General features: G+C 52.6%; 2 protein-coding genes and 1 long non-coding RNA gene across 15 annotated transcripts; 1 reads left to right on the top strand and 2 right to left on the bottom strand.

Moving 5' to 3' along the window:
- Positions 1 to 210: 210 nt before the first annotated feature.
- On the bottom strand, positions 211 to 12,282 carry LOC138915897 (uncharacterized). The gene is made up of 2 exons (XR_011422339.1): positions 12,022 to 12,282; positions 211 to 2,827 (listed from the first exon to the last, which is right to left on the bottom strand). It is a non-coding gene; the product is annotated as an uncharacterized lncRNA (long non-coding RNA).
- Positions 12,148 to 14,108, top strand: COX7A1 (cytochrome c oxidase subunit 7A1). The gene is made up of 4 exons (XM_014733609.3): positions 12,148 to 12,529; positions 13,257 to 13,343; positions 13,463 to 13,547; positions 13,995 to 14,108. The coding sequence occupies exons 1-4, from the start codon at positions 12,221 to 12,223 to the stop codon at positions 14,048 to 14,050; spliced, it is 537 nt and encodes a 178-aa protein (XP_014589095.3). The 5' UTR covers positions 12,148 to 12,220; the 3' UTR covers positions 14,051 to 14,108.
- A 683-nt stretch (positions 14,109 to 14,791) lies between these two features.
- CAPNS1 (calpain small subunit 1) lies at positions 14,792 to 22,617 on the bottom strand. 13 transcript variants are annotated; one of them, XM_023649615.2, is made up of 12 exons: positions 22,052 to 22,617; positions 21,466 to 21,625; positions 20,938 to 21,155; positions 20,009 to 20,042; positions 19,653 to 19,742; positions 19,451 to 19,508; positions 19,289 to 19,353; positions 17,614 to 17,682; positions 17,435 to 17,513; positions 17,172 to 17,288; positions 15,523 to 15,581; positions 14,792 to 15,344 (listed from the first exon to the last, which is right to left on the bottom strand). In XM_023649615.2, exons 3-12 carry the CDS (start codon positions 21,135 to 21,137, stop codon positions 15,318 to 15,320), a joined length of 798 nt encoding a protein of 265 aa, XP_023505383.2. In that variant the 5' UTR covers positions 21,138 to 21,155; positions 21,466 to 21,625; positions 22,052 to 22,617; the 3' UTR covers positions 14,792 to 15,317. The 13 variants fall into 13 exon arrangements, with proteins under 13 accessions (XP_023505383.2, XP_070080438.1, XP_070080436.1 ...); XM_070224337.1 differs by having other exon boundaries at positions 21,459 to 21,625; positions 22,019 to 22,142; XM_070224335.1 differs by having other exon boundaries at positions 22,019 to 22,142.
- Between the last annotated feature and the right edge of the window lie 201 nt (positions 22,618 to 22,818).

Genomic DNA, 22,818 nt, shown 5'->3' with positions numbered 1-22,818 from the left:
ACCATCCCCAGATTCCTGACCCACAGGCACTGTGTGAGATTAATAATAAATAATGTTTATTTTTCTTTTAAGCTGCTATAGTTTAGGGTAATTTGTTACATGGCAGTAGATAACTAATACACTAGGCATCATACCATTCCACCAAAAAATACTTGAGTATGTATTTCTAAAATATATTCTTTTTTTAAAAACACAACCACAATAGCAATATCACATATAAAAATGTTTAATTATTTAATATAATCAAATATCCAAGAAGTCTAGTTAATAACACATGCTGAAGTATTTGGGGGAAGAATACTGATATCTGCAAGTTACTTTGAAATGGATCATAAATGATGTGGATTGATGGATCAATAGAGACAGAAATGGCTAGTTATGTGATAAAGCAAATGCAGCAAAATGTTTATTACAGAATCTAGGTAGTGGGTGTATGAGTGTTCATCATAAGACTCCTTCACCGTTTCTGTATCTTTGAAACTTTTCAAGATGAAATATTGAGGGAAAAGTCAACCTTGTTCAAATTTTCAATTGTCTCAAAAATGTCATCATTTTTCTTTGCCATTTGTTCATGTCAAGATTCAAACCAGGTCCCCATATTGGATTGGTTGCTATATAAGTTCTGTGTCCTTTAAAGCACAGTATTTTGGTGCCTTTTTGCTACAGCGATGAGTCTTCATGCAGCTAAGACAGGGCAGCGTGGCTTCCACGCCCAGCTGGCTCTTTATCCTGAGTGTGAGCCCTTCTGTCCTGCAAGTTGACAAACCATTCCTAACGGAGACCTGAGCGATGGCAGCAGTGGCTTCTTGATTCCACCTTTGCGACCCGAGGTCAGGGCTACAGGAGTGTGTCCTCAACGTCAGCCCTGCAGGAGCAGCTTCAGAGCAGCAGCTCTCCTAGTTTTCAGACGTTCTGAGAGTCGCTCCTGGAGGACTAGCCTAGAAGTGAGACGTGTGTCCCGTGCACTGACACAGGCCCACGGTCAGGAGGGCCGCCGGCTTGGGTTTAACGCTCTGCAGTTGCCTTCCTGAAATTCTTAATACTGTTCTCTTCGGGTGTGTGTTCAGTAAGAGAACTCTGGTGGGACAATGGAGCATGCACAGGGGCTTGGAGCCTGACTCACGGGCGTTCTCTCCTCCCACACTCTCCACCACCCTGAGACAGAGTCTTGGCTGCTTGTCCTTCTGCCTCCAGGGGGCCAAGGCACCGGCATAGGGAAGAACCAGGTCCAACACACATTCCCCCACGGTCTCTGAGGGCAGGATAGGTGGCAGCTCCCCACTCTGCAGTTGGCATGCCATAGCACATTCGGCATGTGACCCCACAGGGGGGAGCGTCACGCTCACCTTTGATCTGGGTCCCTAGGTCTTCCTGGCAGGGAAGTTGCATTACCCACGGGGAAGCAAGCCTGTGGGAAGTAGAGATGCCTGGTTCGACTTCACCTCCGGCCAGGGCACAAGTTGTCCAGTGGCTGGTGGGGAGAGGAGGGGAGCCCAGTAGTCAAAGGGCTGCATGTGTGGGCCCCAGGTGACTGTGTTTGTACTCACCCCAGGAGTATCTCTTGCTCTAGAGAGCACAGCGTTAAATAGCAAATTAAAAACACCCATGGCAGGTTGAGAGCAATCATGGAAGAAAGAAAAAAGCTTCACAATTTAGTACTGTTAATGGCACTTTCTCCTGCTGTTTGAACAAGGGGTCCCACATTTTCATTTTGCACAGGGCCCCATAAATGAGGCAGCAGTCCTGCCGAGAGGCCACTGTGCAGCCTCTCTGGGATCCAATCCCTCTATCAATTTCTATGTTCTTCCCTGAACATGGATGCTACAGATGTAGATAACAGGCGACAGCTGGGTGAGCAGGTCTATGTGCGGCCACTCCCTGGGGATGCCCAGAAATATCCAGAGACGGCTAGAAGCTGGGAGAAGCACTGAGGTCCTACTTTATTAAGTGGGTGGGAGTGACCAAGTGAGAGCACATTTGGATTACATTATATTTTCTTCAACAACGAAGTCCACACGTGTGCCAGGTGCTGGGGATGCAATGGAGTCTGAAGTCGACAGACAGATAAACAGAGCAGGTGCACCGTTTCCGGGGTGAAGACCGGAGCGCAGAGGTGGGGGTGAGATCCGAGGAAGCAAGGCAGTAGCTGGGCAGCGGAGTCATTTTGTATCCACGTTTAACTTATAGAGTCAAACGTGAAACCGGCAGAGTTAGCCGTTGATGATTAAGTAGCTAGGAACTAAAGGTTTTTTTTCCTTTTTGCAATTACTGATTACGGCTTTTAGCTGTTTAACTCACCCACTGTTATCTGTGCTGCTTAGGTAATACGCTGACTCCCACTCGGCTCCTACAGAGAACATCTCCCTGGAGCCTGGGTCACCATGGTAATCGGTGTGTGAGCTGCTTTTCAGGAATTAGAACTCCTTGTCCGCTTCAGGCTGGTTGAGACCACCAACTCATCAACTGGGCATGCGCAGATGTCAGATAAGCCACGACGTCAAGAGGTTAAAAACTCCACCCTCAGATCATGCTGAGGCCGCCATTTTGTGAACATGCGTCCTGTGAAGAGGCATGGAGTCTGACTACGCTTGCGCAGACCATCAATTCACTCACCCCTCCTCACCTCCAATCACCTCTCCACATTTCAGACCACCTTGCCTCATCCCATAAATATCCCTGAATCCCTGTTTTCGGGGAAGCGAATTTGAGGCTCATGCTCTCGCTTCCTCGCGCGGCTGCCTTGTGAGTAAACTCCCTGCTGCCATCTCGTTGTCCTGATGTTTGGCTTTCCGGTTGGCAGGCGAAAACGAACCCGGCGCGGTAACAACTGTATGGATTCACAATAAACCGAAAGAGATTGTGAAAAATATTTAAACAAGGAAAATTACCCTGCCCTCCATTCCACTCAATAATTAAGCGGCATATGCCCCCAAGTGAGTATGAGATGGAGTGAAATCCATTACTCCCTGGGTTCCCATGTCTCACCTTGGATAAGTGTGAGTTGAGTGTATTTTCATACAACCCGGCCCCTAAACCCAAACCTAACACTGACGTTTAGCCAAAGCCACAGCAATCTGTTTCATCACCGGAGGACAAAGGATTGTACGCGACACAATGAAAGACGGCATTTTACTTTCCAATATGGTGTCATCTAAAGGTATTTTCAAAGAAAGTTTTAACTGTACACTATTTTCGCCTCAGCAACTGACTCTGGAGCTTAACCCCAGGAGGAGACCCCACTGTCCTGAAGGAGCCAATCAGTCCTCGCTCGGCCACACCCACTCCCACTGTTCCTGCTGCCCTGCAGTCCTGACATCCTCTTGGCCACTCAGGCATAGGCTGCCAGAGACCAAGGACATGGCCTAGCCCAGAAAGATGGGCTGAACCAATCAGGTTCTCTTTCTCTCTCTTAGCATTTTGAACAAAAACTATCGAGAGGGTTGGTAAGTAATCTGTGATCATCTAAAATTTAAAGATCATGCCATAAGGGTCACTAAAGACATAATTGCAAGCCAGTGTTGTAGAGGAGAAGAAATTATGAATAAGCAGAATTTATTGGTTTCAGGATAGAAAGAAGCAGACAGTGTGGAATGTGGCTGAATCACATTGTTGGGTTTTTATTAGTCATCTTTTTTAATTGTGAATGTGCATGTGAGTTATAATGGATCAGAGACGGGTTTCTTATTAAGTACCTCGAAGTAGATAATAAGTGCATCAGTTCCCCTTTGCCTGAGTCCTTACTCTTAGGACAATGTGATGAGAGCCAGGTCAATTGTCCTGTGTGTTTAGCTGGACACCCCACAGGCAAGGTAGGAAGAAAGGCCATTTTTCTCCGCTTATAAAGGAGGAGGAGGCAGCTGTCCCCCTCCCTCCCGAATATAAGTATACTTATATCTCCTTACTCCAGCCCTTTGATGTATCAATAAAATCTCTTCAGGAGCCAAATGGCCTGAGGCTTCTTAGCTTTTATGACCTAGAGATGCCTCCAAGGTCTGGGACTTCATTGCTTTTAACAGGTAGATATTGTTCCAGACTTCCTGGCACCTTAGGGCTTAATCCAGGGACCTTGTCCAGGCTGTAACCATGGCCCTCTTGTTGAGATAAGAGAAGTTTTATTACCCTCTTGTGTCAGAGCAATCAACCAGATAATGCTACAGATCTATGCAGGGAGACCAGAAAAGAGACTAGTACATGAGCCAGGAGGGAGAAGACATGGCGGCCTGGATGGGGGAGAAGGTGCTGGCGGGGAGGAGGGGTCGATGGAACTGAGAGATCCAGGATTCCCTCTCGGGAATTAGGAATGGGGAGTAGGGAACAATGCTGAAGTTGGAAGCAGTTGCCATGCCAAGCTCTGTTGCATGAGTGGCAAATTTAAATGCCTACAAGGACCAGGCAAGGAATATGATTAAGTGAAATAGGTGTCAGACATTAGGGGTTGATGGGGACTTTGGTGAAGTGAAATGCATGTCCTTATGTCAATTAGCTTTTGCTGTATAACAAACTGCCCAAAACTTAATGGCTTCAAATAATCAGTATCTCTTGTTCCTTATGATTCTGTGGGTTGGCTGGGCAGTTCTGATCTGACTCGGCTGGGTGGTCTAGGATGCCCTCACTCAAGTCTAGTGGTCTCAGCTGGAGCAATGGGGAGTGCTCAGCCCAATGCCTCTCGTCACCCAGCAGGCTAACCTGTTAGTGTGAAAACGGCTAATGTGCTGTTGCTCTTGGCCAAAGCAAGTCATGTGGCCAAGCTCAGACTGAAGGAGCGGCAAATTGGAATGAGCTGAAGAATCATATTGCAAAGAGGCACAGGGGCCAGCTTTCCAATGTGCCACCCCTCATTTAAAAGGGCGGTTGCTCTGAAGCCTCAGCTGATTGTTGCCCTGTAGGAATGCAGGTCCAGGGTTTATTATTTTTATATAGCTATTTGATATGTGGCCAACAGGCTGCTAGAAAGGTTGGTTCTAATTTACACTCCTCCCAGCCATGTAGAATAACACTCATTTCCGTACCTTCAAATAGCCAGGCAGTTAAATTAACGATGTAGTCTAGTTAATAAACTATTTAGCGGAAGTATACTTATATCTGCAATTTACTTTAAAATGTGTAAAAAATAATATCCTGGAGAATGACTGTGGGCTATTGTAAACTTAATTGGGTGGTTCCTCCAACTGAAGCTGCTGTCCCAGATGTAATATCTTTGCTGGAACAAATCAACAGGCTCTGGTACTTGAGATGCAGCTATTGACCTGGTCAATGCCTTTCTCTCCACACCAGTTTTCAAGGACTATCATAAGAAGTTTGCTTTTAACTGCCAGCCCCAGCAGTATACCTTTCAGTGGTGCCTTGAGGCCACGTGAATTCGCCTGCTCTTTGCCGTAATGCTGCACCAAGATCTTGATCATCTTGGGGCCAGCCCGGTGGCATAGTGGTTAAGTTTGTGCACTCTGCTTCGGTTACCCAGGGTTTGCAGGTTCAGATCCTGGGCACGGACCTAGCACCGCTTGTCAAGCCACGCTGTGGCAGCATCCACATAAAGTAGAGGAAGACTGGCACAGATGTTGGCTCAGCAACAATCTTCCTCACAATAAAAAAAAAAATCTTGATCATCTTGACATTCCACCAACCATCAGACTGGTCCACTATAAGAATGACATTATGCTGATTGCTCCTGAAAGTAGCAAGTACTTTAAATGCTTTCGTAAGGCATATATGAACGAGAGGATGGGAGAAAAACCATCAGAATTCAAGGACCCCCCCTCCCCCAGCTTCAGTGAAGCCTTGGGGGTTCAGTGGTCTGGAGCATGTAAAGCCAACCTTTTTAAGGTGAAAGACAAATTACTGCGACCCACACCACCTCCCACAAAGAAAGAAGCACCACGCTTGGTGGGGGTTTTTGGATTTTGGAGGCAACATATACCCTATTTGAGCGTGCTACTTTGACCCATCTTCAGAGTCACCACAGGGCTGCCCTCTTTGAGTGAGGACCAGAACAATACGAAGCTATACAGTAAGCTCAGGCTGTAGCACAAGCTGTCCTACCTAGGTCAGACTCCTACACTAACTCCTGTTGCATTGCCGCCTCTCTGAATCCAAGCCTGTTGTCCTCCAGTGTGTTCCTTATGACCAACCAACTGAGGAAGAGCAAACTTGAGCCTGGTTTACAGACTCTGCACAATATGCTGGTCCCACCCAAAAGTGGACAGCGACAGCTTTACAGCCTCGCTCAGGGGTGAACCTGAAGGACAGTGGTCAAAACTTCAAGCAGTACATTTAGTTTTCCACTCTGTGTGGAGTGAGAGGTGGCCATGGATCTATACAAATTTATGGGCAGTAACTAATGGTTTGGGTGGATGGTGAAGGACTTGGAAGGAACAAGGTTGAAAGATTAGTGACAAGGAAGTTTGGGGAGTAAGCATGTGGATGGACTTCTCAGAATATGCATAGACTGTGAAGATATTTGTGTCCCATGTGAATTCCCCCCAAAGGGCAGCCACTGGTTCTTAATAATCAAGTAGACAAAATGACATTTCTGGGGATGTCATTCAGCCTCTTGCCCCAGCTACCCCAGTACTTGCTCAGTGGGTCCCCAAACAAAGTGACCATGGTGGCAGGGATGGAAGCAGTGCATCGGCTCAACAATGTGGACATTCCCTTTACCAAGGCTGACCTGGCTACTGTTAAAGAAAAAATTATTCTGGGATACAGAGCCAAGGAGCAGGGGGGATGTTCGTTGGATGGAAAATTACTAAGAGGGTAGGGTAATTCTTTGCTAAACTGACCTAAAAGGAGTCTTCCTGAAGGCAGGCCAGCGTGATCTCAGATATTACCTGGAGGATTGTGGGAGGATGAGAAATTTGGTCAGATGTTGAGGGTGACTAGATATCGAGGGTGGGACATTCTGGCTGAAGTGACTTAGCAGATTCTCACTGAAACTAGACTCTATCAGGACATAGACAGAAGTCCAAGGTCAGGCCTGGTCAAGCAGAAGGCTCAGAGGAGCCTGACTAAAGTTTGGTCAAGAAGAGAATTTTTGTCACTACCACTGTTGAGTGCCTAATCTGCCAGCAGTAGAGACCAATGTTGAGTCCCAAATGGGACCATTTCCTGGAGAATCAGCCTGCTACGTGGTGGCAAGTCAGTACCATTGGACCTCTTCCATCATGAAGGGGACAAAGATTTGTCCTCACTGGAATCAGATATTCCGGATACGGACTTGCTTCCCTGCCTCTAATGCTTTGTTATCATCACTATCTATGGACTCAAAGAATGCTGGCCCGTGATCAAGGTATTCCACACGGCATTGTGTCAGATCAACAAACTCATTTCAAAGTGAAGGAAGTGTAGCAATAGGCTCACGCCCATGGAATAAACTGGTCTTACCATATAGCCCATCGCCCAGAAGCAACGGGCCTAAGTGAAAGGCAGAATGCCTTCCTAATCACTCAGTTACAGCGCCAACTGGGAAACGACCCCCGGAAAGGATGGGATTCTGTCTTACAGGATGCGCTCTATGCTTTGAACCAGAGACCACCGTATGGTACTGTTTCCCCCAGAGCCAGAATTTACAGGTCTGGGAATAAAGGAGGAAGAGTGGGAATGGCTCCCTCACTATTATACCCAATAACTCACTTGAAGAATGCTTGCTTCTCTCCTCGACAACTTTGAGGTTGGAGGCTGTAGAGATCTTAGTCCCCATGGGGAGGAATGCTTCCACTGAGGGGGACAACGGATCCCCTGAGTTGAGAGATAAGACTCCCATCCGGACATTTTAGGACCTTATTCCACTGAACCAACAAGCAAAAAGGGGGGCGGGCTAATCTATTGGCTGAAGCAACTGATCCAAATTACCCAGGAGAAATTGGGTTACTTCTACACGACGAAGGCAAGGAAGACTTTGGAACCCAGAGGACTCTCTGGGTACTTCCATGCCCAATAGTAAAGGTTAGTGTAAAACTACAATTGAAAAAAAGCAGGATGCTTGAGGGCTCGAATCCTTTGGGAATGAAGGTTTGGGTCAACTCTACCAGGTAAAGAACCCAGAGCAGTTGAGGTTGTGGCTGAGGCCACTGGAACTATGGAAGGGGTAATTAAAGAAGGAAGCAGCAGTTGGCGCCAGCCCGGTGGCGCATCGGTTAAGTATGCACGTTCTGCTTCAGCGGCCCGGGGTTTGCCAGTTCGGATCCTGGGTGCAGCCATGGCACTGCTTGGCAAAAGCCATGCTGTAGTAGGCATCCCACATATAAAGTAGAGGAAGATGGGCATGGATGTCGGCTCAGGGCCAGCCTTCTTCAGCAAAAAGAGGAGGATTGGCCATAGATGTTAGCTCAGGACTAATCTTCCTCAACAAACAAAAAGAAATAAAATAAAAGACAAAGTATTAAAAAAAAAAAAAAGGAAGCAGCAGACATCACTTATGACCTCCTGACCAATTACAGAAAGGGGGACTTATTTCCTCTACTTGTTACATGCAGGTGTTTCTATGTATAAACTAACCATTCTCTTCTTTCTCCTCTTTTTTTTTCAATTTTACACAGGAGTTGTTATCAGAGGCTAACTTTACAATGCAGTCTGTAGGTACAGAATAGTCAGTGAGACTGTGACTGAATCTGAGGCGTCATTAATACAGCCTGTGGTGGGGTGTGACTGCTGGGACCGTGGGTCTTCTCTGGGGCACAGTAAAACTTCTTCACGGGTAAGAAGGATAGGGAAACATACAGAGTTGTTTCATTGTTGTTAGGGAGTTCAAGCGTGTGTAGACGGGTGCGTATGAAAGCTGAGTAGCCAAAGAGGTAGACGGTGTCAGCTATCTGCTACCTCTCAGCTCTGAACGCACCCTTCAATACATGCTCTGTGATAAACCACAGAATTCCCAAGCTTTTCTCCTCTAAAGACAGCACACTGTCAAGCTTTCTCAGTAGAGGGTACTGGAGGGACACTGCAGGACGCAGAGGCTTCCGGCAATTTCCAGCGCAGGCAGGGGCACAGTCCGGGTTGGTCGGTGGCATGGGTGTGAGGACTTCCCACAGAACCTGCCCCAACCTCAGCCTGGCAATCATCTTCCCACAGCTGCCTACCCAGACTCCCTCAGAAGCCCCCTCACATCCTGCATGCAGCCACCTGCTGAATTCCCTTGGCAAGCCCTCTGTGGCCTGCCCCTAGCCTCCTGTGGTCCAGAGGGTCATACACCATGCAGTCATTCCTCCTGCAGATGGTGCCCCACCCCCATGACCGTCGTGCCCTGCAGGCCTCTGTCCCTGCCAGCACCGGACTCCCACCGCAGACCCACTCCCCTGGCTGCCGATTGCTGCTCCCCTGCCTGCTCTCCAGGAGCTTGCCTATCCGTCCAGCAACTCCAGGCCACATCCAGCCTGGCTAAACCAGCGAACTTCACTGCTACCCAGTGACCAAACTGTTACAAAACCAAAGTGGGTCCGCCTCTTGGTGACCTGAAAATCAGAGCCTCCACCAGAAGGACTTGTCACACAAAGTAAAGTTTATTTGCTGTAAATAACGAGCCCACAGGGAAATTATTTCCCAAAGCCATGGCTCCCTGAGCACGGGACAGCGGGGGCATTTATTTCGGATGGGGAATGACTATTCAAAAGGGAGAGGTGGGCATTCCTTTGCACAGGCTCAGTCGGAAAACATGCTTCCACGTACATGACGTGTTACGGTAATAAGGTTTACTCTTAGGCACTTTTCGGCCCATCTGTGCACGGTGTTGCTCTTGCCCTGGGGTTTGGACACGTTCAGGGTGGTTGGTAATTGCATCTCTTAACATAACAAAAAAGAAAAAACAATTTGGAAAAACAGCTAAATGCTTCCAAAACTTCTCTTGAGTTTCTCTGGGCAATTTGTCAGTGACAAAACCACATCTTCTCCAACAAGGTCTAAACTCCTGCACATTTCTCCTTCCTTGGGTACCTTCTTTCAACGTAAGGTACCATATAGAGTTACTCCTTTATCACAGTTAATCATTCTTTATATTGAACTTCCCTGTTTAACCTAGTGAGGGATTTCTATTTCCTGATTGGTCCCAGACTGCCACAGCGGGTGTACCATTCTGCGTTTTCACCAGCAATGTATGAGAGTTACAATTGTCCCACATCCTCACCAGCATTTGGTATGGTCAGTCTTTTTAATTTTGGCCATCTATTAGGCATGTAGTGATGTTTCATTGTGGTTTTAATTTGCATTTCTCTGATGACAATTGCTAGTATGGTATTGATCATCTTAAAATGTGGGTAAGCATTGTCTCAACTTGGGAAATTTTTGAATTGATTAATAAAATTTAAGTATAGAAATATTAAGTAAAATTAAGTAAAGAAATACTTCAGATGGTCAAAACCATGGTATTAACTTTTTTTGTATTGGGGAATCTGAATATTTAATATTTTAAATATTCATAATATCTAAGATAAATTGGCCTGTTCAAATAACAGGTCAATCTTGTAATTTTGATTTAAAATGTGGAATTCAGTTAATGACTAAGACTTACTTTTAGCTGAAATATTACTGTTTATGTACACTATTGGAACAATTAATCAAATATAAGTTTTGCCACACTTATAAATTTGTAATTTTAGATATGTGAAATGTGAAACAAAATGAAGTCATTTATGTCTAAGGGCATTAAAATGGAGCCAGAGGGCTGGCCAGGTGGTGTAGTGGTTAAGTTTGAGCACTTTGCTTAGCAGCCTGGGGTTCACCGGTTTGGATCCTGGGTGTGGACCTAGCACCGGTCATCAAGCCATGCTGTGGCAGGGCCCCACATAAAATATAGAGGAAGGTTGGCACAGATGTTAGCTACAGTCTTCCTCACCCAAAAAAAAAAGGGGGGGAGCCAGGAAGCCATTAAGAAAATGGGTCTCATGCACGTCCTCATCCAGGAGAACATGACCTTTTGAACTGAGTAATGCTGCAAGAATCCTGCAGCTTCTCACAGTGACAGGCGTTTGCCTTCCTCTAGCAGCCAGAGCAAGCAGTTACGTTTAGCCAAAATTAGCTTTCTGAGCTAACCCCAATGAACATTCTCCATAACGCAAGCCTCTCTTCTTTGTCTATAAAAGCCCCTGACTTTTGCTCCCTAGTGGGACACTATTTGGGTTGCTACCTGGATCTGGGCTCCCCAGTTGCAATTCTTTGATCCGAAATGCCTCTCTGCCTGTCATTTTGGCTCCTTATTTTCAGGTTAACAGATTCATAAAACTTATGTCAAGTACTGAGGAAAGATGTCTCTGTTAACTTAGCCTACTGTGGCTCTTAAACGGAAAAATCTAACATATGAAATTTACAAGCATAGTTTGAAACTATTAAGGGAATTTAATTGTTATAAGAGCCCCTTTTAAAGGAGATTGTTAAAACCTTTTAGGGGCTGCCCCGTGGCCAAGTGGTTAAGTTTGCGTGCTCTGCTTCTGTGGCCCAGGGTTTCGCCAGGACCTGGTTTGGGTCCTGGGTGCAGCCCTAGCACCACTCATCAAGCCATGCTGAGCCGGGGTCCCACACGGTAGAAGTGGAAGGACCTACAACTAGAATACACAACTATGTACTGGGGGGCTCTGGGGAGAAGAAGAAAAGAAAAAAAAACTGTTCTAAAACCTTTAAGACTAGGATCATCACCAGTGGCTAAAACCATCAGGGCAACTGTGCTCAACCCTGGCTGCACATTAGAATCAGACAGAATTTGGGGCCGTCCCCATGACTGAGTCTTCATGGAAGGAAGGCCCCACGCTATAGTCTTCAAACTTGGCTTATAATAAACTCACCCCAATTTTGATTTATAGATTGATTAGGGCTTATTTGCATCGACAATATAAAAATATTTGATATATGAATCTTACCGCTAGAAAATAGTAAAAATAACGGCTCTTATTTGTTTCTGTGCAATAGTTATTGGCACGGTTATGCAATAACTGTACAGCAGTTATATGCAATAACCGTGCATAGTTATTACCTCAGTTATGTTCTCAGATGAGCTCATTAAATGCTCTCAGCAAACCTTTGAGGAAGATCCTCACTTACCCCCAGGTTACAGATACGGGAACTAAGGCTCAGAGGTGCAATCAGTCGATGTAGATAGAACAAGGAGTTCGAACCCCCGTTTGTCTGAGCTCTCTCGCGTTCTCCAATACCCACGCGGGTAGGGACAGGTACGGGGCACCGTGGTGGGGGAGGAGTTGCACTTGTCCCACGAGGCTATCTCCGCAGAAACAAACCAAAAATGTATCCCCTGGTACCGCTTTCCTCTCCACTCGGACCAAGAGAAATTCCGAGGATTAGCACATGGGTGCTCCAACCGTTTGGCGCGGGGGAGGGGTCGGAGCATCTTCTCCGGGAGCCTATTGGACGAATCCGAATCTGGTCGCCGGATTTGTCCGGCTTCCCACCCCGGGCCGGGGACAGGGCTGCGGTGCGGCGCGCCGGGGGCGTGGCCTGGGAGTCCCCGGGAGGGGAGGACACTGTATGTCCTTGGGTGGAGAGGGGAGGTGACTCCGGCCGAAGAGGAGGACGCAGAATGAGGGCCCTGCGGGTGAGGGTCCCCATGGGTCGGGCCGGGGCCCCCAATTTGGAAGCCCTCGCCGCAATACGAGACTCCCTAAACGTCTCGGAATCTGGGGCCTTGGAACGCGAGCCCCCTGAAGGATTCGGGACTCCCTGTCAAACGGCCTGGGACCCCGAACCCTCACCTCCCAATGCAATAGTTTCTGAGACCGCCGGGGACACCTAACATGGCCCAAAGCCCCGGGTTTGAACTTCTTCCCTTCATCCTGGGCTCCCTTAACACCTTGGGACCTAGGAACTGGCAACTTTACACCCCTTCCCGTCCCCCGGACTTCTTTGGCAGCCCGTAAACCCCATTAGGTACCCCGGGTCCAGTCCCGACTTGACTGGGACCTGAGCTTCTCCCATTAATCCAGGAAACCCTCCCCGCAAAAGCATCTCGGGACTTGGACCCGCAGATCATGAATCTCCCTTCTGGCTCCGCTCCCCTTCCAGGACCCTCTAAACTGCCTGGCAACCTCCATGCTAGACCCTCTAGGCGCGAGTCCCCTTCTTCTGGGCCTTTCTTGACAGGATCCCCTCCCCCACTCGTGCTGGCAGTTCGGATCTTGGCTTTGAGACACTCACTGCCCGGGAATAGGACCGTCCCCACGTCCGGGACCCAGAGAGCCCGCCCCCTGCCCCCCGCCCCCAGCAGGACCCACTTCGGGACGCCTCTCTGGCTGCCTCCAATCCCCCCGACCCGCTCCCTCCAGGTCTCCCCGGCGCTGGTCCGCTCCTTCAGCTCAACCGCCCGGAACCGCTTCGAGAACCGAGTGGCCGAGAAACAGAAACTCTTCCAGGTGGGCGGGGCGGGGCGGGGCGAGGGGAAGACCCGGGCCGAGGCGGGGGAGGCGGGGGAGGCGGGGGCAGTCTACGGAGCAGCCGGCGCCCGCTTCTCATCCGACGACCCCAACTGCAGGCGGACAATGACCTCCCGGTGCACTTGAAGGGCGGGGCAACCGATAACATCCTGTACCGAGTGACCATGGGGCTGTGTCTGGGCGGTGAGTGCGGGACCGGCGCGGCCTGAGCCCGAGGCGGGCGGGTCGAGCTGGAGTGCAGGGGCGGTTCCGGGCTGCGGTTTGGAGAGAGGCCTGCCCGGCATCTGGGCTGGCGCTTAGGGAGGGGCTTGGGTTCTGAGGGGCCAGGTTTGGGGATGGTACTGGAGTCCGGGCAGGCATATAGGGAGGGAGCACCCTAGGGCCTAGGCCCCCCCGTCCCAGGATGGGATCTGGGACCCAGGCGGGAGGTGGGGAGAAAGCTGGAAGCCTGGTCTGGATCAAGGCCTGGAGATCTCCCCTCACCTGAAGTGCAGTTTGGGGAAGGAGCTGGAGCCTGAACTGGGGCTGGGATCCAGGCTGGTGACCGGGGAGTCCGCAGAGGGGTTTAAAAGCCCCAGATGGGGTTCAGGGAGGCTAGTGTCATTCTGTATCCCCCACTCTCCCTCCTAGGCACCGCCTACAGCCTGTACTGCCTTGGCTGGGCCTCCTTCCCCCACAAGAAGTGAGACCAAGAAGCCTACAGGACCTGAAACAGTATCAATAAACGTGTTGCTTCTTGGGGAACCCGGCCCAGCTCTGACCTCTGTGTGTGTGCACCTGTGTGTGTCCATGCCCACCCCCCAGCCTGTCTTCCTATTAACAAGGGATCTCTGCCCCATGGACAGCCCATCACCCCAGGCCCTGAGTCCCACATGCTAGGCCAGGGCTATTCCTATGTCACTGCTTCTCAGCCCTCCAAGAGGGGTTGGGGAGCCCCAAATGGCCCCCCCGGGCGGTAACTTTGAATGGGACAGGGGCTCCATAGCATAGGATGGCAGCCCCTCTCCTTGCAGAGGCCCGAGGGTGGGAAGGAAGATGCTGAGAGGCACAGGAGGACAGACTCACTGGAGCCCACAAGCCAAGAGGGGGGCAAACATGGCCTTGGGGAACAGAGCCAGGGGTGGCACTGAGACCTTCCACCAGCCTGGGTCCTGCAGCAGAAGCAGAGATCGCCTGGGCTTCTGGGTCCCAGTCACCCTCCACAGGATCTGTGAGGGGTCTCAGCGAGAACCAGGCTACAGCTCAACTGGGATCCAGTATGAGAAGAAAAGACAAGAAAAGGACTAGGAGACATGCAGATCCAGCCCTGGGGGTAGTTGTGGAGACTGATAAAAGCGCCCCCACCCCTCCACCCCCCAGGACCCTGACTCCCTCTGCCCCAGACAGAGCCTGAGCCACCCCTCAACTCTCAGAACAGGAAGCAGATCTGAGACAGCAGCAACTGGGGTGCATTTATTTCCTCCTGGGCCTGGCAGGCTGGAGCAGAATACAAAGGCACTGGGGTGTGCGGGCCTGTTACGGCCTGGAGTTGGCTGCCTGGGTGGTAACCATGAATGGGTGTGCCAGGGCATGTAGGGACTGGAGTGACAGTCTCAGGACTGAGAGAAGGGTCCTTGGGGCATGGAAGCAACACAAGTGCTGGCTTGACACACGTGCCTGAGAGGGCTGATGGAGCGGGTGTGAGATGGGTGTGCTGGGGTAGGGTGACTCTCGGGGCAGGGCGTGTTAGGTGTCTCAGAGCCAGGGGTAACTTGGGGCAGGGCAGGTTGGCGCAGGTTGGACCCTGGCTCTTGACGGAGAAGCCAGGTGCCAAGGGCTGGGAGAAGGGAAAGGCCTGTGGGTGCGCAGGACCTATGAAGACAAGACCGCAGACAGGATGAGCCCTGGGAGAGACTGCAGAGTCCAAGGCGACTCCTCCAGCGAGGCGACGGGGGGCAGGTCCGGGGTTCCCCTTCAGGAATACATAGTCAGCTGCAGCCACTGGGGACAGGAAGGCAGAGAGTGAGGAGTGGGGAACTGAGGAGAGCAGGTGCCCTTTCGGCCCTCCCCTGGGGGCTGCTGGGAAGATGGGGGAGGGAGCCCAAGCTCAGGGCAGGTACACAGGGCTGAGGGGCGGCTCCCCTGCTAGGCACCCACATGCCAGGATGGGGGTTCTTACCTCCTGGATGTTCACCTGGATTTGTCCACTGCCATCTTTGTCAAGAGATTTGAAGGCACCTAGAGGAAAAGGGGAGGGTTGGGGGGATTTGGCTTTTAGGATAAAAATATACTAACATATAGAACGGCAGTACCAACAGCTAGTCCTTTACTGAGTACCTGCTCTGTGCCCAGCACTGTGTAAAGTGCTTGCCACATGCGAACTCATTTAATGCTGTTCTGTGAGATCTGTCATTTTAGAAGTGAAGTGATGTGCCCCGGGTCACACAGCGAGAAAGGAGAGGACCGGGACTGAAAGCCAGGCTGTCCCCACCTCAACGACGGCCTCCGAATACCGACCTGCGCCCTGGTCACCCTCTGCTCATGGCCTGCCTCCCACTCCCCTGGGCCCTCCAGTCCCAGCCTAGCCAGGCTCCTGCAGGGAGGCTCTGCGGGCCCCCTGCCTGCTCTGAAAGGCGACTCCAGGTGCCCCACCCACAGGCAGACTGAGGCAAACAGGGGCCCAAGGTCCGCTTCCTCTCTCAGCACTCAGTTCCCACCCTCATGGGTCCACACACACGAGGCCCGGACCCTGCACGTGCTACAGTGACCACTGGCCCTCTTGCTGGGAAATCCAATGGCCATTTCTTGGGCCTTCTCTTCTCATACGTGACTTGGCATCATCTGCCCTGTTGTCCACTCCCACCTTCCCTTCCCGTCTCTGACATACCTGCCCCTTTTCCTCTACCCGTGCTCTTAATGCACTGTCCTCCCTGGGCTCTCAGGAGGCCAGGGTCTTCCTAAAGCCAAACCTGACCCTGTCCCTCCCCTGACTAGAACCTGCTGTGGCTCTCCATTGCCCCAGTAGTGTCTGAACAGCCTGAACTTGGCATTCACAGCCCTGCTTAGCCTGACCATGCCCATTGCTCCTGGTCTCGTTTCACTCAGCTCTCTCAGATCGGAATCCAAACTCTGGCTTTGCAACTTCCCAGCTGAGCGACTGTGAGCAAGCCATTTCGCCTCCTTGAACTCTCGGTTTCTCCTCCATAAAATGGGGGCAAGAATTCCCACCTCTCAGGGCGGTCTTAGACTTCAGTGCATTAATGTTCCTAAGGGCCCTCACAAGCCAGCCCCTACGGACCCCTCCTAGCCTTGTCTCCCCATCCTCCCCCCTCTTCGGCACTCTGAACTGAGTCCAACTGAAAACACCCAAAGCACCATCCTCTCTTTCCTTTCTAGGCTTCGCACAGGCTGTTCCCACCGCAACACCCATCCCCAGCCTCTCACTGGGCTCACTCCTCATCCCTCAGGTCTCAACTCACAGGTGCCCTCCTCCAGGAAGCCCGCAGGCCACATCAGGTGCCTCGTAAAGTTGGAATAGCCATTGGAGCTTCCCCAGTCACACGAAGCCCACTGTGCCCTGAGCTTCCCCCCACGGCCCCATCGCTCTGCCCAGGCATCCCCAGTCCCAGCATAACCATTCTGAGCTGTCCCCGTCTCGTGAGTTGCCTCTCCTCCACTGGACTGTGAGCAATATGAGGGCAGGAACTGGGCGGTTTTGGTCCCTGCCGTGCCCCTAGCATGGCCCACCTCAGGGCCAGGCTCAGAGGAGACCTTGGCCGATGGAGCTTGAAGCAATCCCGCCCAGAAGAGAGCTGGGGTATCACTCACGGAACATGGCGTCCATCCTGACCAGGCAGCTGATGAAGTTGTCAAAATCCATGTTCCCTCCTTCATCCGAGTAGCGTCGGATGATCATGTTGTAGAGATGCTCGTTCAGGTGGAACCCTGAGAATGGTTCCGTCTCTCAGGTGTGGGAGCCACATGGCCCGACCCACTCTCAGCCCCGCTCCCAGGATTCAGGCTCAGACCAGCTCAGCGGCGGCTGCCTTGTGAGTCCCACCCCAGCCCCACCAAGGCCCTGCCAGCCATACCTGCTGCCTGAAAGGCCCCTGGGAGTTCACTGCTGCCGATGGTCCCCGAACGGTCCATGTCAAACTGTTTGTAGATGGCCTGTGGGGACAGGGAGGTCAGGGTTCAACTGAGAGCCGTGGGGCATGGCATCTCCATGGCTTAGGTGTCTTTGTGCTTGGAGTTTGAGGTCGCCACGCACCTGCCACTTTTTGATGTTGTTCCACAAGTACTTGAATTCCTCGAAGCCCAGCTTGCCTGTCGTGTCGCTCTGGTGGGAGGGTGGTTAAGACCAGCGTAACGGCTGTGCCCGGACGCGTGCACTGTGCACACTGTGTAGCTGACGATGATCACGGCCCAGCGGGGGAACCTGGGCTACAACCTCATCTCCCGTCCCACCCTAGTCATGTCACCTTAGGTACGCCTTTATTTTTTTATCTTTTTTTCTGAGGAAGATTAACCCTGAGCTAACATCTGCCACCAATCCTCTTTTTGCTGAGGAAGACTGGCCCTGAGGTGACATCTGTGCCCATCTTCCTCTACTTTATATGTGGGACACCTGCCACAGCATGGCTTGACAAGTGGTGCATAGGTCAGCACCTGGGATCCGAACCAGCGAACCCCGGGCCACCAAAACAGAAGGTGCGAACTTAACCGCTGCGCCACTGGGCCAGACCCTATTTTTGTTTTTATCCATAGTTTATATTTCTAAAAAAAAGACTCTTTAAACATAACCATGGGGAATTATATTGAACTTCTCCAAACTACAAATTCCTCACCTGAAAATAGTTGCTAATTCCTCAATTTCATAAATGTTAGGACATGTAAAAAAGGAGGGTCTCTTAGAAATCTAAGGAAATAAGGTGATGAGAGTAAATACCTGCTGGGTGTGGTAGAAACTGAATGAGACACTGGTACAAAGCCTGTAGGTCAGGGGCTGGCATCTGATAAATTCTCAATAAACAGCAACAATAGCCAAGACTTATCAAGTTACCTGGGACATGCGAGATGGTGCTAAGCTCCTCAAGAACTTTTCTCCCTAACTTTTCTCCCTAAATCCTCAAACACCAGCCCCACCACTATTATTCCCCAGTGACAGAGAAAGAAACAGATTCAGAGCTGAAAGATCTACGGAGTAAGATCACAGTAACAGCTAACGCATACAGACCACTTCCTGTGTACTCGTAGGCACCGTGCTAAAACTTTTGCATGTAGCTCCAATTTAGTATCATCATCATTCACCCCATCTTACAGACAGGCAAACTGAGGCACAGAGAGGCTCGGTAACCTTGTTAAGGGCCAGAGCTGGAATTGTTTAACCCTATGCACCACACGTATGTGATCACATGACACATACATATGCATGTGTCTGCACTGCCCTCTGTGCGGAGTGTGCACGTCCCCAAGATCAGCTAATGACTGGCCCATGTGCAAATATACATGTATGTCCCTGAGCACGTGTCTGCACATCTGTATGTATATGGGTGTGCCCGTGGAAACGTGCATCGCATACCTACGGCAGTTATAAGCTTGGGTTCACAAGCCCAAAAGACCCGAGTCCAAATTCCTATCCTGCCACTCATTCTTTATTTCTAACTTCAGACAAATGTTTGCCTCTCTGTGAGTCTTTTTTTCACCTTTAACTGGAGTACAACACTTGTGCCTAACAGGGTGGCTGTGAAGTAGAGGGAAGCGAAGTGCCAGCGCTGACAGCTGATGTTACTACTTATTGCCACATGTCCATAGGCGGGCGTGTGTTCTTAGGTATGCATGTCCACCCCGGTAGGTATGGAAGCTACATCCCGGCTGTCCCAGTCACGCTCTCAGAAAATTCCCTCTTCCCCCAAGGCCCACTGCCAGACTGCCCCCAAGGATACATCCATCACGGCCACCATGCTGCGGCACGTGTCAATGCCAAAGCCATCAGTCTTCAGATCAGGGTCTGTGGGGAACAGGTTGAAGGTCAGAGGCCAGAGGTCACAGCCACCCCGGCCACCATAACTCTAAACCGTCCCTTTGTGTTGATGCCAATCACTCACGTCGGGTCACGATCTTGTTGAGAATGTTCATGAGTTCTGTGGGACTGACCTCCATGTCCTGTGGGGAGAAGTAAGGGATGCATCCGGGCGTGTCATGAAGGAGGATGGGAACTTTGGGATTGCCATGGTCGAGTGAGTGTGAGGGCAGCCCAGGGGAAGGCAGGGAAGGGTCAGCACAGGCCTGGGGGCCCGGGTTACTTACATCTCCAGCCAGCTGGGCAAAGAGCCTCCGGAACTGGCGGACCTCCTCGCTCTCATTGGCCTCGATGTTGGAGTAATGGGTGCGTGGGGGCTGCAGAGGGAGGAGATCTCATAGCAGGTAGGGGGAGGGGGACCTGGGACCTGGGTGGGAAAGTCAGAGTGGGCTGGGGCCTGAGTGATCAAAGAGGAGAGGTGGTCAGTGAACAGGGAGTGGGCATAGCTAAGTCTGAGGTATGACAAGGGAGAGACTTAATAAAAGCGAAAGAGGGAGGAGGTGGGGCTTCTCCAAAGGGGCAAGGATGCTGGAAGGGGCCTTGGAGTGAGAAGAAAGGTCTCCGGTTGTGGAGGGCGGCTTACCGGGGGCTCTGGGTTGTACTGCGCAGCCGCCTCGCTGAAGGGAAACAGAGGGGAGTCAGCGCCAGGGGGCAGGGCCAACGACAGGCGGTGACAGCCCCAACGCCCCAACCCGCCACTCTGCCGACCTGCTCCCTCCGCCTGCCTCACCTGTCCTTGTCCTCACCTGTCCCTATCCTTGCCACCCTGGTTGCGCAGCGAGGAAACCCACAGGCCCGCCCCCACGGGAGGTCCCTCTCCTGCCAGGGCATACCCCCCATGGCAGATTCCTCAACAGACCCAGCCCCCCAGGGCCCCACCCTCTTCAGGTCCCACCTGTCTAGGAACCTGCTCCATCACCACAGCTTCCTGAACGGAAAGCCTGTGTCTTCAAAGAGTCCAGCCCAGCTCCATGAGTTCTCGCCCCGTCGAGGGATCACTGCTCAGAGGCCAAGGCTAACCAGGCCCCTACCGACAAGCTGTCCTACCTCCACCACGGCATCTTTCTATCTAGCCAGTTCCTGGCCAGGCCCAGCCCAAGGCCATGTCCCTCATCCCACTAGGCTTCGACCTCTTGTGGGCCCACCTCCTCATGGACCCACCTAGGACCGCCAGGCCGCGCCCACAAAACAAGCCTCGCCCCCGGGAAGGGACACCCAGTCTCGTTGGCACGGCCCCCCTAACGTTCGTCTCCAGGTACTGAAAGCAGGCCGCGCCCAGCCCGAGGAAGCCCCACCTCCCGGGTCCCCTCAACGGTCTGACTGCGCCCAGGTCAGGCCCCGCCCCTGGGAGCTGCCATCAGCCTCAGTACGGCCCGCCCCTCAAGGCCGTCTCCCAGCCCAGGCCCGCCCAGCCTAAGGAGGGCTCCAGGTCAGCCTCCAGGTTACCCCACTCTATGCTCGCTGGACATGCCTCCTCCGCCAGGCCCCGCCCCTCCTCAGGCCCCGCCTTACCTGATGGCGCTAATGACCCCGCCCAGGATGCGCATGGCAGTTCCGCCGCCACCGCCGCCGCCGCCACCACCACCGCCACCGCCACCGCCTCCGCCGCCGCCGCTGATCAGGCCTCCGAGCACATTCCCCAGGCCCCCGCCCAGGCCCCCGCCTCCCCCGCCGCCGCCGCCGCCCTTCAGGAACGAGTTAACCAGGAACATGGCTGCGACTCAATATCCCTGAGGGGGAAAAAGGGGTCAGGTGGCCGCCTCGCCCCTGAGCCCGCCCCCTCCCCACAAAAACACGCATTTCTGGCAGCTGGACGTGGGAGAGTAATATGAGGCCTCTGGGCGGGGACCCGGCCTCGGGCTGGGGCTTGAAGGTCCATTCGGGATAGTGTCTGGGCTTCACGGGGAGGACGGTTCTCGGGTGGGTGGGATAGGGACGGAGGGTAAGGTTTGAAACCCCCTCCAGTCCAAAGGGTGCCCGTCTGGTTTGAGGGCCCCTAGATGGAGTCCACGCATAGGCATCATTTTAAGCACCAGATACCGTCCAGGTCCGGGCGGGTTCTCAAGATGGGGGCCCCAAGTTGGTGGAAGGCATCCTTGACGTGTTTGGGCGCTCGAGTCTGAGATCCAGAGCCCCAAAACTGGACTTGGGTGTTGGGCGGGTCAGGGGCGCGGATCAGAGATTCTCCACCAGGAGGCCCCTGGGGCAGGGTTTAGAAAATCCAGAATGGAATTGAGGGTTTAGATCCTCCCAGCAGCAGGATTACGGTGTTCCACTGGGTTTATGGGGTCAGGTCTAAGGTTGTGGGTGTGAACCCCGGGGCCCAGGATAACGGAGTCCCATTACAACCGGGAGCACGGATCTAGCTAGGATCGTGGTTCTGGAGGCCCCACCCAGGGCAGATTTTACGAGGTACCTCTCAAATCCACCTCGTATTTTAGATCCTGAGCCGGAGGGTGGAGGAATCCCCGGGGCGGGATCACTAGGGCTGGACAGGTCTGGGCGTTCGAATCTGAGATCATGGTCTGGGGGACCCCTGAGACCGGGACTTGAGGATCTCGTCGGGGCGGGGGGCCGCCAGGGCCGGGCTTACGGAGTGCAGGGGCAGTCTGCACCGGGCGCTCACCGCCTCGCTCACAGTCCGCTGGTCCGCTCGCCTGCGCCGCTCCCGGGCTTCCAGCTGCGTCCGGCTCGGCAGGGCGGGACCCGTGACTCAGGCTGCCAAGGCCGGATCCGGCACTGCGGGGTCCCGGGGGCGTCCGCGCGGTCCTAGAGCCGGCATCGGAACTGCGCCTGCGCGCGCCGACCCAGCCTGCGTAACGGGATACAGCAGCCGCCGCGCCGCGCTGAGTGTTTCCGGCACTCCGGGTTCCAGCCCCGGGCCGACTTAGTGGGGCTGAGGTCCGCTGTGCCTCTCCCGGCCGGGCGGGGGCGCCCGGGCAGGAGAGCTCCGAGGTGGCCCCGGAGGGTTATGGTGTGACTTTTCGCCCCGAAGCCAGCTTCCACCCGGCCACCGATGCGGTTTTCGGTCCGCTTGAAAAGGGACTGGGGACTCGGCGCACGGGCCCTCTCCTAACCTTGTCGCGACAAACAGCATCTGGAGCCTGGTCTGTGGCAGGGACTCAGGCTAGATTCCCGGGACCCTGCGGCAGCCCGGGTGGCGGTCCAACTCAGGGCAGGACTTCGCCGCCCACGAGGCCACCTAGTGCCTCCTCCACCCGCGCGCGCCTTGACCCGGAGTTAGCGTCACCAGAATCGTTTTTCCTAGGCCGACCCAAGTGTCGCCTCAGTCTTCCAGTCTCTAAAGAGGGGCCGGCACTCAGGAAGAGTCCACTGGCCACGACCTGATTTCTGAGGCTGGATGTCCCTGAGGTCAGGGGGTGGGTCGGGTGG

This window comes from Equus caballus, chromosome 10 (genome assembly GCF_041296265.1).
Source record: "Equus caballus isolate H_3958 breed thoroughbred chromosome 10, TB-T2T, whole genome shotgun sequence".
NCBI classification, from domain to species: Eukaryota; Metazoa; Chordata; class Mammalia; order Perissodactyla; family Equidae; genus Equus; species Equus caballus.
The sequence above is the reverse complement of the archived record's forward strand: the minus strand, read 5'-3'. Positions and strand labels throughout refer to the sequence as shown.

Coding starts and splice junctions, on each gene's coding strand:
- CAPNS1 (XM_023649616.2), bottom strand. CDS start 21,137: ATGTTCCTGGTTAACTCGTTCCTGAAGGGCGGCGGCGGCGGCGGGGGA. Junction 19,743..20,008: donor AGTACAACCCAGAGCCCCCG/GTAAGCCGCCCT, acceptor CTCCCTCTGCAG/CCCCCACGCACCCATTACTC. Junction 15,582..17,171: donor CAGGATGGACGCCATGTTCC/GTGAGTGATACC, acceptor CTTTTCCTCTAG/GTGCCTTCAAATCTCTTGAC.
- COX7A1 (XM_014733609.3), top strand. CDS start 12,221: ATGTATCCCCTGGTACCGCTTTCCTCTCCACTCGGACCAAGAGAAATT. Junction 13,344..13,462: donor AGAAACAGAAACTCTTCCAG/GTGGGCGGGGCG, acceptor CCCCAACTGCAG/GCGGACAATGACCTCCCGGT. Junction 13,548..13,994: donor CATGGGGCTGTGTCTGGGCG/GTGAGTGCGGGA, acceptor TCTCCCTCCTAG/GCACCGCCTACAGCCTGTAC.